This window comes from Cololabis saira, chromosome 3, assembly GCF_033807715.1.
Source record: "Cololabis saira isolate AMF1-May2022 chromosome 3, fColSai1.1, whole genome shotgun sequence".
NCBI classification, from domain to species: domain Eukaryota; kingdom Metazoa; phylum Chordata; class Actinopteri; order Beloniformes; family Belonidae; genus Cololabis; species Cololabis saira.
Window position 1 is genome coordinate 31,603,258 of NC_084589.1, and position 15,638 is coordinate 31,618,895.

At 40.0% G+C, this 15,638-nt stretch overlaps 2 protein-coding genes and 1 long non-coding RNA gene across 3 annotated transcripts; all 3 read right to left on the reverse strand.

Moving 5' to 3' along the window:
- Positions 1-2,584: 2,584 nt before the first annotated feature.
- Positions 2,585-6,437, reverse strand: LOC133441083 (uncharacterized). The gene is made up of 5 exons (XM_061718469.1): positions 6,343-6,437; positions 5,890-6,046; positions 5,655-5,731; positions 4,345-4,446; positions 2,585-3,755 (listed from the first exon to the last, which is right to left on the reverse strand). Exons 1-5 carry the CDS (start codon positions 6,394-6,396, stop codon positions 3,507-3,509), a joined length of 639 nt encoding a protein of 212 aa, XP_061574453.1. The 5' UTR covers positions 6,397-6,437; the 3' UTR covers positions 2,585-3,506.
- Positions 6,438-6,510: 73 nt separating this feature from the next.
- On the reverse strand, positions 6,511-7,749 carry LOC133440626 (uncharacterized). The gene is made up of 3 exons (XM_061717948.1): positions 7,440-7,749; positions 6,734-6,829; positions 6,511-6,587 (listed from the first exon to the last, which is right to left on the reverse strand). The coding sequence occupies exons 1-3, from the start codon at positions 7,615-7,617 to the stop codon at positions 6,511-6,513; spliced, it is 351 nt and encodes a 116-aa protein (XP_061573932.1). The 5' UTR covers positions 7,618-7,749.
- Positions 7,750-7,979: 230 nt separating this feature from the next.
- Positions 7,980-13,628, reverse strand: LOC133441084 (uncharacterized). Its single transcript, XR_009782391.1, has 3 exons — positions 13,532-13,628; positions 11,127-11,190; positions 7,980-8,090 (listed from the first exon to the last, which is right to left on the reverse strand). It is a non-coding gene; the product is annotated as an uncharacterized LOC133441084 (long non-coding RNA).
- Between the last annotated feature and the right edge of the window lie 2,010 nt (positions 13,629-15,638).

Consider the following 15,638-nt stretch of genomic DNA (forward strand, 5'->3'; position numbering starts at 1 on the left):
ATGAGGAACTATTTGAAAACAGACAAAAATTAGGCCTTAGAGAGAAGTTTATCTATTGCATATACAGGACTGTCTCAGAAAATTAGAATATTGTTATTTTCTTTAATGCAAAACAAAAATGTCATACATTCTGGATTCATTACAAATCAACTGAAATATTGCACGCCTTTTATTATTTTAATATTGCTGGTCATGGCTTACAGCTTAAGAAAACTCAAATATCCTATCTCAAAAAATGAGAATATTCTATAATATATAATCTTAATCTTAAAATGTTAATCTTAAAATGTAAGCCATAATCAGCAATATTAAAATGTCAATGTCAATTTATGTCAATTTTATTTATAAAGCACATTTAAAATTGACCGAGGTCGACCAAAGTGCTGTACAGCATACAAGAAAATAAAACAATACCAAAAGAAAAACACAGTACACAGTGTAGAAACAATAAAAATCACTAACATACTAAAATGATCAATAAAATAGTAATAAAAAAATAGATAATAGAGAATAGACGACAAAGAACAGACACATAAGGTGCACAATCACTTCACACAGATGCTAATTTGTCACACACTAAAAGCCAAAGAAAATAAATAAGTTTTCAAAGAAGACTTAAAGAACACTTAAAATAATAAAAGGCTTGCAATATTTCAGTTGATTTGTATGACATTTTTCTTTTTTTAATTGCATTACAGAAAATAAAGAACTTCATCACAATATTCTAATTTTCCGAGACAGTCCTGTATGTATAACATGTTTTGAAAGACTGACAACGAATGAAAAATCCTCTGATTGTAGTACGATAACATTGCTAGAATTAAGGGGATTCTGTCTAAACAAGACATGGAAAAACGTATTCATGCATTCATTTTCAGTAGGTTGGATTATTGCAATGGCATCTTTACAGGCCTTAACAAGAAATCTATCAGGCAGCTGCAGCTGATCCAGAACGCTGCCGCCAGAGTCCTTACAAACACCAGGAAACTGGACCACATTACACCGGTCATGAAATCACTACACTGGCTTCCAGTGAGTCAAAGGATAGAGTTTAAAATCTTACTGCTGGTCTACAAAGACCTGAATGGTCTTGGACCAAAATACATGGTTGATCCGTTAGTTCTCTATGAAGCTCCCAGACCCCTGAGGTTCATCTGGATCTGGTTTGTTCTGTGTCCCAAGAACCAGAACCAAGCAAGGTGAGGCAGCGTTCAGTTATTCTGCTCCTCACCGGTGGAACAAACTTCCTGTAGACCTGAGGTCTGCTCCAACTGTCAGCTCCTTTAAATCAGGATAAAAACATTACTGTTTACTGAAGCGTACTCTTAAATTAAATACTTACCTGCTGTACTCTACTGCCCTTATTTTTAACAGCTTGTGCTTTTTATTATTTTACGCTTTTCTTATAATTTTATTTCATTTATTTGGTATTTAAGCATACTCTTAAATTAAATACTCTCTGAAAACCGTGAATGAGATGTGTACCTGCGGTACTCTACTGCCCTTAGTTTTCAGCAACTTGTGCTTTTTATTATTTTACCTTCTTTTCTCATAATTTTATCTCATTTTATTTGTTATTTACTGTTAAATTATGTCTTGCAGCTTTTAATGTCAATGTAAAGCACTTTGAATTACCTTGTGTTGAATTGTGCTATATAAATAAACTTGCCTTGCCTACGATACGATACAGAATCTGTTTAGGACTTTAGTGCTGTGCCCTACATGCTGCCTGAGGGTGATAGAAAAACAAACAACATAAAAGATTGCACATGCTCTCATTGCACACTACAAAATATTTCACATAAGATGTAAAACATATTGCACATACTCTGTGGTTAGGTCATAAAAACTACGCACAATCTCTGTAGCCTCAGACAGCACTACTTAAAAGTTTAGTGGAAATGGGAACAAATTAATTTTTAAATCAAATCCTTTTACAGTGCAGAACTCTGGATCGTCTTCCAGAAGGAAAGAGCTCATAAAAGCAGAAATATATATATTTTGTTTTTGTTTTTCCTTATACATGCATTGGCAGCTATTATGTTGTTTTTTTTTAAATCAACTGCTGCTGGATTAAATAATAGCAGTTAATACAATAGAATCAGAAGCAGCAGAGGGACACAGTAAGAAGGTGGTAGAAAAAGAAAAAGTAGATGCTTCGTTCGATTCAACATTTTACTGGATAAAAGCAGAGAAGTGTTTACTTTAAAGAGGACATATTGGAAAAAAATAATGTCTATAAGTGGCCCTCTGATTGACTTGTACAGGGTTAGCCCCTTTTTTTCATCCGAAAGGAACTGAGATAGAAACAGACTCCAAGAAGCCGATATGGATGGATGGATGGATGGATGGATGGATGGATGGATGGATGGATGGATGGATGGATGGATGGATGGATGGATGGATGGATGGATGGAGCGATGTGTGCTCATAAACCCAAATGGTGCAAATTTGAAATTCACCTTGCAGTTTTTGTTGTAGAAGTATTTACTAAATATTAAAATTCTTCAAATAATATGCGAAATTAAGATGAATCAGATAGATGAGATTTATTTCATTTTTAGGCACAATCCTTGTATCTGGAGGATTACACAAAAGTAGAATATACTTCTACATTCCTGGTTTTATTTTGAATTTACATGACATGATTATACCACAAAATATACTTTGTAAATCACACAATATAGACATCCGGCTCAATTCACAAAAATATAAGAAAAAAAGTAGCTGAGAGTTCTGAATTGCACATTTAAGGTTACATCTACAGCAATGCTTTGTCAAGCCTTCACAACTCCTTGTAACATCAGCTCAACATTTGTGCTTAATAAAGTGCAAATAAAGTTAGAGCTGCAACGATGCAGAACAACTTCAAGAAAAAGATTTTTAAATCAAAACCATGAGCATGTCATGTTGTCATGTTGTTTAGCCTCACTCATCCATCAAAAACTAAGTGTTTAAAGTAGTACAGTAAAGATTGAAAAATAAAAATCAACAACAACCTGCTTTTGGATTTCTTTAAAGAAAACGTCAGGAGACATCCGCTACAATCGGTCATTGCAAAAGCAGAAAAGGTATTTGGAAGTTGAGAAATATATCGGAAAGATAACTTTGATAAATCGGTTATTCTTATAGAGATTTACACCCTCAATGTGAACTGTGAGGACAGAGCTGCTCCTAGTATGTTTCTTTATTGATAAAAGTAGTTTTTTTTTGGTCATTTTTTATTTAAAAAAATTTAGAAATACTGTTCAAAAGCCGTTTTTCATTGGTCTTGAACCAGAAATAAAAAAGTGATTGGAAACTATTAGAATCAAGCTTCAAACCAATATTTTTACAAGTTACATTCATATTTTCATATGTATACAATCAGAAATGAATTTCGGCGACAATATACATGGATGGAAATGTGTAACCTCTCCCCATTTTTTTTTCCTTTACTTTTTTCTGGAGAGACATTGAGCTCTGGACAGGCTACATTGCCACCAGTAAAACTCATCCTGTATTCATCACACTAGGAGAGACAGTACGAGCAAGCAGATAAAAGAGGCAATCACTTCTGTGTGAAGATGGGGGCCTCTTGTGGCGAAAGAAGGGACATTCAGAGTCCCATTCAGCCTTAGACAGGAGGTCATAGTAGCGTTGCAGCACTCCAGATTACACGGAGGCTGCGTGGAGCCTTTACAAGCTGCCTGACCAGTGCAGTTAGTGCAGCCAGCTGTCCATCTTATGGCCGAACCCACGGTCTCCTTTTTCAGCTGCAGAGGCAAAAGTGAGAGGAAGAAGTGAGAGTGTGTCCGTCCTAAAATATGGTAAGAGTTCAGACATGAAACAGACATTCAGGAACAGAGAACTGTTTGATACTTTGACGTTTGCTTGCAGATATTTGTCTGGAAAAAACCATGACGTTTTGAGACAAAATACTTCTAAGAGTAGAAGAGTAGAATCTATCTATCTATCTATCTATCTATCTATCTATCTATCTATCTATCTATCTATCTATCTATCTATCTATCTATCTATCTATCTATCTATCTATCTATCTATCTATCTATCTATCTATCTATCTATCTATCTATCTATCTATCTATCTATCTATCTATCTATCTATCTATCTATCTATCTATCTATCTATCTATCTATCTATCTATCGTGATGGTGCTGAAACAAAGCATGCAACTTGTGTTTAGATGGTGTTTAAAAGGCTAAAAAAAATGTACAAAAAATACACTCTGTTAAAGTAATTTCCCTTTTTGATCTTATATTTAATAAGGTCTTGACATTAAAGATGTTGTGTGATTCATTTTCGGTTCCCCAGCTGGAATCATCACTTGGAGCAGTTCTCACCTGACAGTGGGGCTGTGAGGAGTTGCACATTTCTATGTTTTGAGCCTTGAAACCTGTGTAGCAGTTTTCACCAGTACATGTATCCTTATGACATTTGTTTCCCTGAAAAACAAATAAATAATGGATTTGATTTATATTGTGATTTTCTTGGCCACAGCTGCCCTGGGGTAGACTGACAGAAACATGGCAGCCAATCCGCACCGACCAGCATTCGTACAACATTCACGCAGCAGCGATGCCGTCACTGGAGGCAAGGAGGGAGAAGTGTCTTACACAAGGACACAACGACCGTTAACTGGGGGTTCAAGCTGCCAATCCTTCCATCATTGGATGACCCACTCTACCACCTGAGCCACTGCCACCCCAAATCCATAAATAACACCAATCTTACAGCAGGGAAAACTGCTATGTACTTATTATTAACACAACAGATATCCTTAGCAGATAGTTTCTATAATTACTAGGGCTGTTCGATTTTGCCCAAAAATAAAATCTCGATTTTTTTCTCTCAAAATCCGATTTTCGATTACGATTACGATTATTTTGTGAATTGACAAAAGGCAAAGAAATGATTTCAAATATGCTGTTTTTTTATTGAACCCATTGGGCTTTAAGTGCAAACTTTGCTCTTATTAAACCAAAAATGAATGAAAAAAGTGCAAAACTCTGTAAAATAAGTTGAAAAAAAGTTTTAAAAAATATAATAAAATATAAAGTTTTATCTCTGAAAAAAATCAGCAAATCAGCACTTGCTATATACATACAGTAAGTTATATTTCCAATTAAATAAAACAAGACATTTTCTAATTAATCTAAACTGGGTCTTTGCATGCTAAATAATAATGCAACCCATGAAGGAGGTAGAGGTGTGTAATGTCAGTCATTACATTTGCTATTTACATTTGCAAGTTTTTTGCAAGGAACACGAGCCGGTCTACCGCATCTGGCTTGAGGGATGCCCGGTGGCATGTTACAACGCCCCCTCCTACACTAAAGAGCCTCTCCAATGGGGCACTTGTCGCAGGTATTGAAAGGTATTTCCATCAATCATTAATATGGTATCAATCATTAATATGTGTGCAGACAAGGTAAAAAAAAAAAAAAAAAAAAAAGAAAAATCGATTTTACGATTTTCACGTTTTAACATTGTTTTAATTACATAATCGCGATTACGATTTAAAATCGATTAATCGAACAGCCCTAATAATTACTTAATATAAATTACATGTAAACATTAAGTGAAATAAACAAAATAACCTTAAACCATTTTCATCCCAGGATACACTCTCACATGCGCCTTTTGTCCTTACATTGTTTACTGTTGTTGTGGTAGAAGTTGTCGTTGTAGGGGTCGCCTGGGATGTTGTTGTTGTTATGGGCGCAGCCACTAATAGAGACAAGAAAAAGAAAAGAAACACCAAAAAGTGGGAATTTATGATTTGTGAACATTGTATTTCAGGACAGTGCTGGAATAGGAGAAAAACAAAAGCTGTATGAAGGTTATTAAATGACCGGATTGAAGATGTGAAGGATGAGTGTTTTCACCTGTGGTTGTCATCATCATGGATGCAAACGTGTCATTGAGGCATCCAGTGGAATTACAGCAGTTCACAGAGCAGTTTGTCTGAGACGCGTTGACGCAGCTGTCTGCACAAGAGGAGGTACAGCTTGCAGTGTACCGCATGTCCATTGACTTGAACAGCTGATAAATTGCAGAATAATATTAGACAGTATCATCTGCTGCCTTTGTTGCTTTATTTTTTTCTATCAAAAATATTAAAGTTCATTTAAAAAAAATGCTTTCGAAAGGTCTTTCTAATTACCACCAGTCATCACTTCATCATTAAAGGTACTGCATTTATTGATTACCAATACTGAGCAGAACCTCTACATATTTTAAGAGGCCCCTTGTAAAGCATTTGAAAATATTCTTTAGATAAAGCATCAAATAGTTTTATTTAATGAATTAAGGTTTTTAAGAGGCATGTGCCCCCGTACCTGACAGCAGTCGCCAGCGCTGCACAAAGTATCATTCTGACTGGAGTACATCATGTAGCAGTCCGAGTAGGAACAGTTAAATGAGGGGCAGGAAATCTGTGTCTGAGAGAAGTGAATGGCACGTGATGAAGAGCAAAGAGTGATGGAAAGAAATACAACATGGTTTTCCTATAAAGCTAGACTTGCCATGTTCATTGAAGTCTCATTCCACATTGTGGTTCCATTCATAACATCTGTGCTGCTGTCTGTGATAAGGAAATTACATCATTGTTGAAAGAGAATTGGAACAATAATTACTGTGATTATGATAATGAATTTCTTTCATTGCATGGAGAAACAAAACCTTGAAGGAAACCGAAGCATTTTTATCACACGAGGAAACAAAACTTACTAGAAGAAGAGGGAGTCATTGTGTATGAGGAACCATTGTCTGATGTCATGGGAGATGAAGTCATTGTGTTAGACTGGGTCATCATGGTTGAACCCCCTGTAAAAGGAGCGATGTTTAGTTATGAATTACTAGTAATGACTGAAGGGAATTAGGTGACAGACATTGAACGATGAGTGGTTGTACTTTTAATTCCTGCTCTGACTCTGTCTTTTCTTTTGTAATTGGTAAAAACTCTGTACTATAAACATTAGCAGATAAGAAAAAGCTTTCCTGTATCATATTGTCACCTAACACCTACCTCTTGACTTCAAATGGAAAGCATTGCACCATAATTGTCATTCTCCATGAACGAGGTGAAGATTTTGTTTAACTGTTTGCACATTCATTTTTAAGGAAATAGAGAGAACTTTCTCCTGGCAGTGATAGAGCAGCAATTATAATTTTGTGAACAGTTAATGATCATTAGACTTCATTCATAAACTTGTCCTGTCATCATGGCTCATCAATCTATCCAGAGAAGACAAAAATCATCATATTGACTGCGACGAGAAATTAAAAAAAAAGTTGTTTACTTAGTATTGACTAAAAATAAAGCAGGTATGCTCTGTATACCTGCGCATATCACTGCGCTACCGCTGCACTTCTGAGTAATAGTTAATTTAGAGGCACTGCAGGTGATTGTGGAGGACTGGGTGGTTACGGTCACCTCCAGAAGTGGTTGAGATGCTGGGCTGGGTGGTGCCGCTTGCTGCGCTACCGGTCATCATCATAGAGGTGGAGGTTGAGGTTGGAGAGGCCGCAGACATAGTAGAGGAAGTAGCGCTGAGGGGGCTCGGGGTGGTGGTGGCTGCACTATTTCCCATGGAAGTAGTAGAGACGGGCATGGAAGTAGTAGCGGCGGCTGTGGAAGTAGTAGGGGCGGCCGTGGTAGTAGTAGGGGCGGCCGTGGAAGCAGTAGGGGCGGCCGTGGTAGTAGTAGGGGCGGCCGTGGAAGCAGTAGGGGCGGCCGTGGTAGTAGTAGGGGCGGCCGTGGTAGTAGTAGGGGCGGCCGTGGAAGCAGTAGGGGCGGCCGTGGTAGTAGTAGGGGCGGCCGTGGAAGCAGTAGGGGCGGCCGTGGTAGTAGTAGGGGCGGCCGTGGAAGCAGTAGGGGCGGCCGTGGTAGTAGTAGGGGCGGCCGTGGTAGTAGTAGGGGCGGCCGTGGTAGTAGTAGGGGCGGCCGTGGTAGTAGTAGGGGCGGCCGTGGTAGTAGTAGGGGCGGCTGTGGTAGTAGTAGTAGTAGGCGTGGAGGTAGTGCTAGGTTGTCCTGCTACTAATGCTGACGACAAAAGTAGTCCCAATAGGAGGAAGTGCAGAATACCTGTGGGAAAACAAAACACAAAAAAGTTACCCTCATCTGGCCAATAAATGTGACCAGGAATATTTGTCTTGATATATAGAAACCTAAACATGAGCAATGTTATAAGTGCTCAGCAAGAAGAAGGTTGCTCTTTTCTTGAAAGCCTTCAATGTTATGTGTTTTGGACTCTTTCAGGTGTCAAAGTTTTCCCTGATTCATTTGAATCTGATGAACTTCATGTTGCATTCTAGAACAGATTGTTTTGTCTTTTTTTCTTTTTTTTACCTTGTCTGCACACATATTAATGATTGATACCATGACGGTAGAAACCAAAGGTATATATATGGGCATTATTACTATATTTAATATATATACATATATATACGCATACATATGCGTACACATACATAAATATACACATACAAACCAAGTGATTTTTTTTTTTTTTGGGGGGGGGGGGGGGGGGGTGACGACATCCACTGCCAATCCAGGAAGCAGGAACACACGGAGACACACGTCAAGCACTGGAAATCTGCAACAAAAAACCACAAACAAAACACGAAACCGGCACAGAGCCGACCAAAACACGAACAGCAATCGACCCAAATCTTGAGATCTGATCGCAGTCTGAGCTAAGCTACCACTTCCGCTACCTAACCCCAAAAACTACAGAGCAAGCATGCAGGTGAACAAGCCAGTGTGTATGTCTATGTGTGTGTATGCGTGTATGTATATGATCATGCGTGTGTGTGTGTGTGTGTGTGTGTGTGTGTGTGTGTGTGTGTGTGTGTGTGTGTGTAAATGTGTGTACGTACGTGTGTGTGTGTACATGTCTTTGTGGCTGTGTGTGTGTGTGTATGTATATGTTTGTGTGGCTGTGTATGTTTGTGTATATGTATGTGACTGAGTGGCTATATGTTTGTGTGTGTGTGTGTGAGACCAGAGGCAGACACGGAAGAACCCGGAACCCAGGCCACCAGCAACCCCACAGAGGGGAGAAGCAGGAGGGAGGCAACCCACCGCCTGCGAGGCCCCCCCCCCCCCAGCGACAGCCGAGGGGGCCCGTGGGCAGGGCCCCCAGCAAGGGATCCCGCGGCGGCGGACCGCGACCCAGGCAATCCCCGGCCACCCGGTCCGGGCCGGACACGTGGCCAGGAGGCCAACGACCCCCACCCGGCAGGGGGCCAGCCTGCCCGGAGAGACAGAGCCGACGCGGGCAGGTGCACCCGCCCCCACGAAAGTGGCCCCCCAAGACCAGAGGGCCGCTCGGCCGCGGAGGCAGCGGGGGGGACCGGAGACGGGCCTGGAGAGAGGGAACCCCCCAACAGGGCGACACCCGCGCAGGCCCGACAACGGAGGGCCCCAGACCCAGGCATCCCATTCATTCATCCATTCACCTATCCGATACCTATACTAATAATAAGATATACTATACATTATAATAATAATAATAATAATAATAATAATAATAATAATAATAATAATAATAATAATAATAATAATAACCATCTTTGTATAATATAATATGGATAAATTATTAAGTTTTGTGTGTCACGCACCGTTTCCCCCTCCCCGGGGGGGTCCAGCACCGCCAGAAGGTACCCCAGGCTGCACGGCGAGCCCCGCCAGACCCGGGTATCCCGACCCACCTATCCCAGGCCGGCGAGGGAACGCGGGTGATGTGGGACCCCCTCCCACCCCTGGTGTTGAGTGCATGTGATTAATGCCATAAAAACAGGGAGGGGGAGGACAGGTATCAATTTGACACCGACCCCCCCCCTCCCGAACTACGTGTCCTTGTCAAATGTATTTATTAAGTGTTGAATGTGCAGTGTCTACTTTGCTGTTAAAACCGTGAGGCGGGGAGTGCCGGGCCACGCGGGACAATGCCCCCCACGACCCGGACCCCCCGCCCCTTCGCCTATGTGCGTATGGGTCGTGTAGGGGGGGAAGGAGGGGGAGCGGAGGCCGAAGCCAGGAGGCAGGACCAGCAAAGCCGGCCCTGGTAAGACACCCGCGCCCCCCCACCGGCCATCCAGTAGACGGGGGCCGGCCCTCCGAGCCGGGCCAGGGCCCCACCGTACCTCCACGGGCGCCCCCGGCGCCACCGGAGCCCCCAGACGGAGGGGGAAACGGTCCAACATCCCCCCATTCATACTGACAACATAAGACATAGACACCTGGGAATGGTGCCACCCCGCCGCCGCGCCCGCCCCTTCCCCCCCCCGGTCAGGGGAGGTCCGATCCTCGGACCCGGCCCCACCCCCCCACCGGGGCCACCCCGGCGGACACCCCAAGGGTCACGGAGTCCCCACATCCATGACACTGTTTTACTTAAGTTTAAGTTTTACTGCACTTTATACTTGACTTAACGTACGAGAAACCTCAGATGACCTGACTGTTATATAAACAGATACTGTACTTCTTTTTAAGATTTGATTACATTTGTTTTAGAGCCACAACAAGATTGATGTTTTGGGTTTTGGTGAACTATCCAAACTGCTATTTTGATGGGTTATACACACAAGTTTGCTGCACACATCCTTGTTCCCACAAGGTTAGCTTTAATAATTGATAACAGTGAAATTAATAATTCAATAATTGCTACAAAAGGATGAGGTCTTTTTAAAATGTAAATTTCTCTACCAGTTTTGACCGCTTATAAAACTCGAGCACAAAAACTGCCACCAGCCTCAACTGTCTTAATTAGGAGACACAAGCCTACAAACATATAAACTACAACCAGACTACTATGTTGATGACTAATTATAAGTTACCTTAACGAATTATTTTGTGGCCATGGTATCATTTATATTGTGAATATGTTCTCATAATGGTTTTAACATTTGATCTAAAGTGCTGTTGAAGTATTAGTATAGCTACAGACACAGGGCTCTGTCATAGTGGCAAGACTACTCAAAATTAAATGCGAAGGCATTTAGTTTGTTGTACATTGTCTAGCGAATGGAGGTAGTGTACAACACTAAACACATATATGTAGCCTGCAGCAGGTATTTTAGAAAAAATAAAAAAATAAAAAAATAAAAAAATACATACCTGCATATTTCATAGGAGCCATTATCCCACAGGAAAAAAGAAAGGAGACAGGTCTTCCTCTAGTCTGAAATAACATTATATCTGTTAAAATCATGGGGAATGTATAGCCTAAAGCAGGGGTTTTCAATTCCGGTCCTCGGGCCTCCCTGCTCTGCATGTTTTAGATGTTGCCTTGCATCAACACACATGATTCTAATTAATGGTCCTCATTAGCTTGTCATCAAGGTCTGTACATCTCTGTTGATGACACAGCTCCTTGTATCACGGTGTGCTGAAGCAGGGTGGCATCTCAAACATGCAGGACAGGGGGGGCTGAGGATTGGAATTGAAAACCCCTGGCCTAAACAGTTCAAGTATGTGTTGATTTTAAATTCCAGTAGTTTTCACAGATGTCCAATGACAAATCTGTTCCAGCAGGAAAAACAAAACAGATACACACAAAAAACGAAACAATAACAAGATGAATTTATATGATACTAAATGGCCTTTATCACAGATGGAGATGTGCGCACAATTAACTGGTAACTCCCAGTAACAGGTTTCTGAATAACAGCTGCGTTCATTCATTGTAACCCACCTGGGCAGGAACAAAGGGTAAAATAGGTCGCGCACATCCAATATCTCAACAGGTGCTGGTGTCAAAACATAGATGCAGGAAAAAACAAGAGAGGAGACCGCACACTTTTGCTCCTAGTGGAGATTTATTTAGCACATCAAACGTCGTAACGTTTCGAGCGCATTTTGCTCTTCTTCAGACTGATTTTGGATAAAATAGACGCCTCATTTTAAGCCCTCCCTAAGGGGTCACATGGTATTGAAAAAAACCTGGTGTAGAATAAAATATAACATACAGAGTACATGTATCCAGATATCCAAACATCTTATAACTAGATAAAGGCAACATCAGGCCAGCTGGCCGTCATACATATCTAGTGATAAAAAGAAAAAAATGAAAAAAACAAAGGCTCTTAGTTTTAGGATGGCTAAATTTTAAAGTTCATACAAGGTTATATTTTTTTAAAGATTTAACACATTTTGTTAAAAAGACCTACTCATAAATTAGAGTTCAATTCCTTATATCCTTGATATGGACAAAGAACAAGTCCACCCATAGGTAATCGACAATAAATCATTATATAGAGGCAACACATGCAAATGATCAATAGGTAGGATCCCCCCCTCCCCCTTTTAACCCACCTGGGCAGTTCTTTTGATCTGTGGTCGCCTCTTTTTACAATCCTCTAATTGTTCTGATGAAACCGATCTCATAATTGTTTGGTAGGGTCAGAAAAAAATAAATTTGTAAACGTGAACCGCAATGCATCAACTTCCACAACAATATTTTTATCAAACGTTAATTGAGAATTAGTTACATGGAAGAAATGCCTCCGTAAAACAAATTTGAGCATATTAAGTGTTAGGAATCATGGGTCTCTAAGTAAGACCTGCTAAGATTAGCCAACAGTGGTGACACACACGTATATCTTACGTGTCTTGATTTGCATTGGTTTATCATAAACACAATTAAAATGTGTTTGTTCCTTGATCAGTTCCTTTGGGAGAGCTACTAAGTGGCATGGCTTGTTTTTTCCCTTCTCCCCCTGGATCCCAGCATGACCTCCTGTGGGCACTGCACCCTGGAAACTGAGTGACAACAGCACCCTTTTGACTTCTATGTCAAAAAAGGAGCCCAGAATTTATGCTTAAAATGGAAAAAAGGGAAATGCGTCACATTAGATTTTTTAGGGTGGTGGACGCTGCATAGACAAAGTTGCCTAACCCTATTATTTTAAACAAGTAGCAAGTGGGTTTTTCTTTGCAATATGTCATTCTCTTCATGTTGTTTTGGTGAATTAATTCTCAGAACTCTATTATGGGGCAAGTTAAAATGCCAAAAGATCTCTTATCTATGTCAACTGTGAGAATATTATGGATGCTGAAATGACAAACGACACAGTTTCTCTAAATGTTTTGTGTATACATGTTGCCTTTACGTTTCAAGAAAGAAATATAAACTACTGAAAAATCCAGTGCTTGCTTTCAAATACTTTTGTCACCATAATCATGAAACTTTGATAATTTTTAGGGAAAACTGCTTTTATTATGTAAAAAAAAAAAAAACCCATCTTAAATATCTGTGCAGGGAAAAAGATGATAAATAATATCTGGAAACACAAAAGAAATAAAAAATGAAGTCCCTCACATTTATGTAAAAAACTGCACCTTTGTGGAAGGAAAAAAAACGCAGGCATCAGGTACGCAGTAATTGCCACCTGTATCATTCACTGACTCCAGTGGTACCCCTGTTCAGGATTTTGCATCACTCTTTTCCCTGCACATAACTATCAAAGCTCTTTTCAATGAAATGTAAAGCTCATGACTTAAAATCAACAAAGTCCACTCACCTGTGGTCCGAGGTGCGTGTGGTTTTCTCAGTTGTGGTTGGAGTGAATGAGCTTGCTCTCTCTCAGGACTCCCCTTTCTCTGTTGTTCTCTGCCACCTCCCCCCTCCACTTCCTGCTGACAGCACTGCAGCGTAACAAGTGGAAACTCTCATCTGCACCCGAGTGAGAGGAAGGGACTCTAGGCCTGCTGTTACTGGGTGGGTCGAAAGATTATGAGGCAATGATTCCAGGTAAAACACTTATTTTCGCAATGAGCAGGTTGAACTGCAGCCCTATATATGAAAAGGCCTATAAAAGTTTTGAGACGGGCCCACGTCTGGTCAGCCCATAAAGACCAATATGTTTCTTATTTAAAGACTAATTCAGAAAAATAATTAATAAGTGTCCAGAATAATAAAGTATGTATCAAAAGAGAAGCACATTAACAAGCTCACGCTTTAACCTCGCTATCTTTTCATTTTCATAATACACCTACCATAATTGTCCTGAGTTAATTCACCATGCACAAAGATATTACATTACTAAACTTGCAGTGTTGGGTTGCTTGTATGGGTGTTAATAAAAACCACACAACTAGCAATTAAATATTTACTGAAACAACTCTGTGAATGAATCTTTTGCAAGTCTATAAGAAAACAGGTGATATTTCAGAGCCCTGCGGTGTGATTGTATAGGGAGCCTCCTAGTTTCTGTTGAACACAATGTGAAATCAGACCCTCTCTCTCTCCAAGCCATAAAGCCCCCACACACACTACAAATACTTCTTTGTGGCCTAAAGAACGTAGAATTCTTGGGTACAACACAAAGAGGCTTGCGCAATTCAGGTGAAAGATAACATCACTTCTTTCATCAAAGTTGCATGAAATCAAAGTATATTGCTGCAGATACGCAGGAGGTTGAAGATTATTTTGGAAAATTCTGAATTAGTTTGGGTTTTATAATCCACCATATAATAAGTTTTGCTTAACACTGTCTGATCATAATTTAGACATAAAGACTATCTGTGAAGGGCAAAAAAAAAAGAAATAAAATGCCATCTTAGTATTTAATTACATTTTCAAGCTTGCTTTTAGACAGTAGTCACAAGGACGTATGAACTGACAGTGCCTTCCTTTTTCTGTCTGTTATGACATCTTTTTTCACTATTTATAATCTTTGCCTGGTACGCTACATTGTTTGGTCTCAGATTCTGGTGTGTGGAGATGCTGTAGCCACAGAGATGAGGATGAGGCTAGACGGCACTGTGCCTTCTACTGGCCTCCAGGCTGACATATATTTTTACATGTTTGACCTTTGAAAAAGAACCATTGTTCCATCACACTGCAGACAAAAGTTCTTAAGGGGTACTTATGATTTGTTTTTGTAATCTTTTTTTTTTTAGGTTTGAGCGTATGTGGGTGTTTAGTAACTATCAACTCAAAAACACATTTGTTTGGGGCCACAAAAGTATGAAAATACATCATATCACTAGAGACTGTGACATCAGACCCGGATTACATCTCCATCCAACTACACATCATGCTATATATCTGGGGCCGTTGTGAACCCCCAACACCATTAAAAACCCCATAAACTGAATGACTCCACCCCCTTAAACCAGATGCTGAGAACAGTGCTATAACAGCATGGCTGAGTACATTGGTTTTGTACTTTTTCCCAGTGGCATTTTGACCAAAAACTGTTAAAGGCATTTAGTTAAGACTTCAGGAAATTGTGTCAGCATTTGAAAAAAAAAAAAAAAAAAAAGATACAGAAGAAAATTCTCTAGTTCAGCATAATTTTGAACTGAAATATTGAATTTTCAGGTCACAAAAGCAAATAAAGAGAACAAAACAGGTAGGCAATTAATTCATTGTAAACATTTCTTTTCCAAAATCTGTGATAATTTTATTTACTGTTTTCAATCAACATGATGGTAATCTGATTTTAGAGGGATCTGTTTAGTCCAATCTTTACAACCTCCCTTTTGTGGAAACATGTGTGTATAATGACACAAACAAAATGTGATTTTGGGATTCATGGGAGCCTTGGCAAACTAGCTGTTGTTACCCATCAGGCTGGAAAAGGTTAGAAAACCCTGTATAAAGAGCTCGGACTCGATTGATCC

Bases quoted from the DNA above. Each gene is read 5' to 3' on its own strand.
- LOC133441083 (XM_061718469.1), bottom strand. From the start codon at position 6,396: ATGATGTACTCCAGTCAGAATGATACTTTGTGCAGCGCTGGCGACTGC. The intron at 4,447-5,654 runs GTAAGGACAAAA...TTTGTTTTTCAG, and splicing joins CCACAACAACAGTAAACAAT to GGAAACAAATGTCATAAGGA. The intron at 3,756-4,344 runs GTGAGAACTGCT...TTGCCTCTGCAG, and splicing joins CCTCACAGCCCCACTGTCAG to CTGAAAAAGGAGACCGTGGG.
- LOC133440626 (XM_061717948.1), bottom strand. From the start codon at position 7,617: ATGCCCGTCTCTACTACTTCCATGGGAAATAGTGCAGCCACCACCACC. The intron at 6,830-7,439 runs GTGACCGTAACC...CTCCTTTTACAG, and splicing joins CATCTCAACCACTTCTGGAG to GGGGTTCAACCATGATGACC. The intron at 6,588-6,733 runs GTAAGTTTTGTT...TCCTTATCACAG, and splicing joins AATGACTCCCTCTTCTTCTA to ACAGCAGCACAGATGTTATG.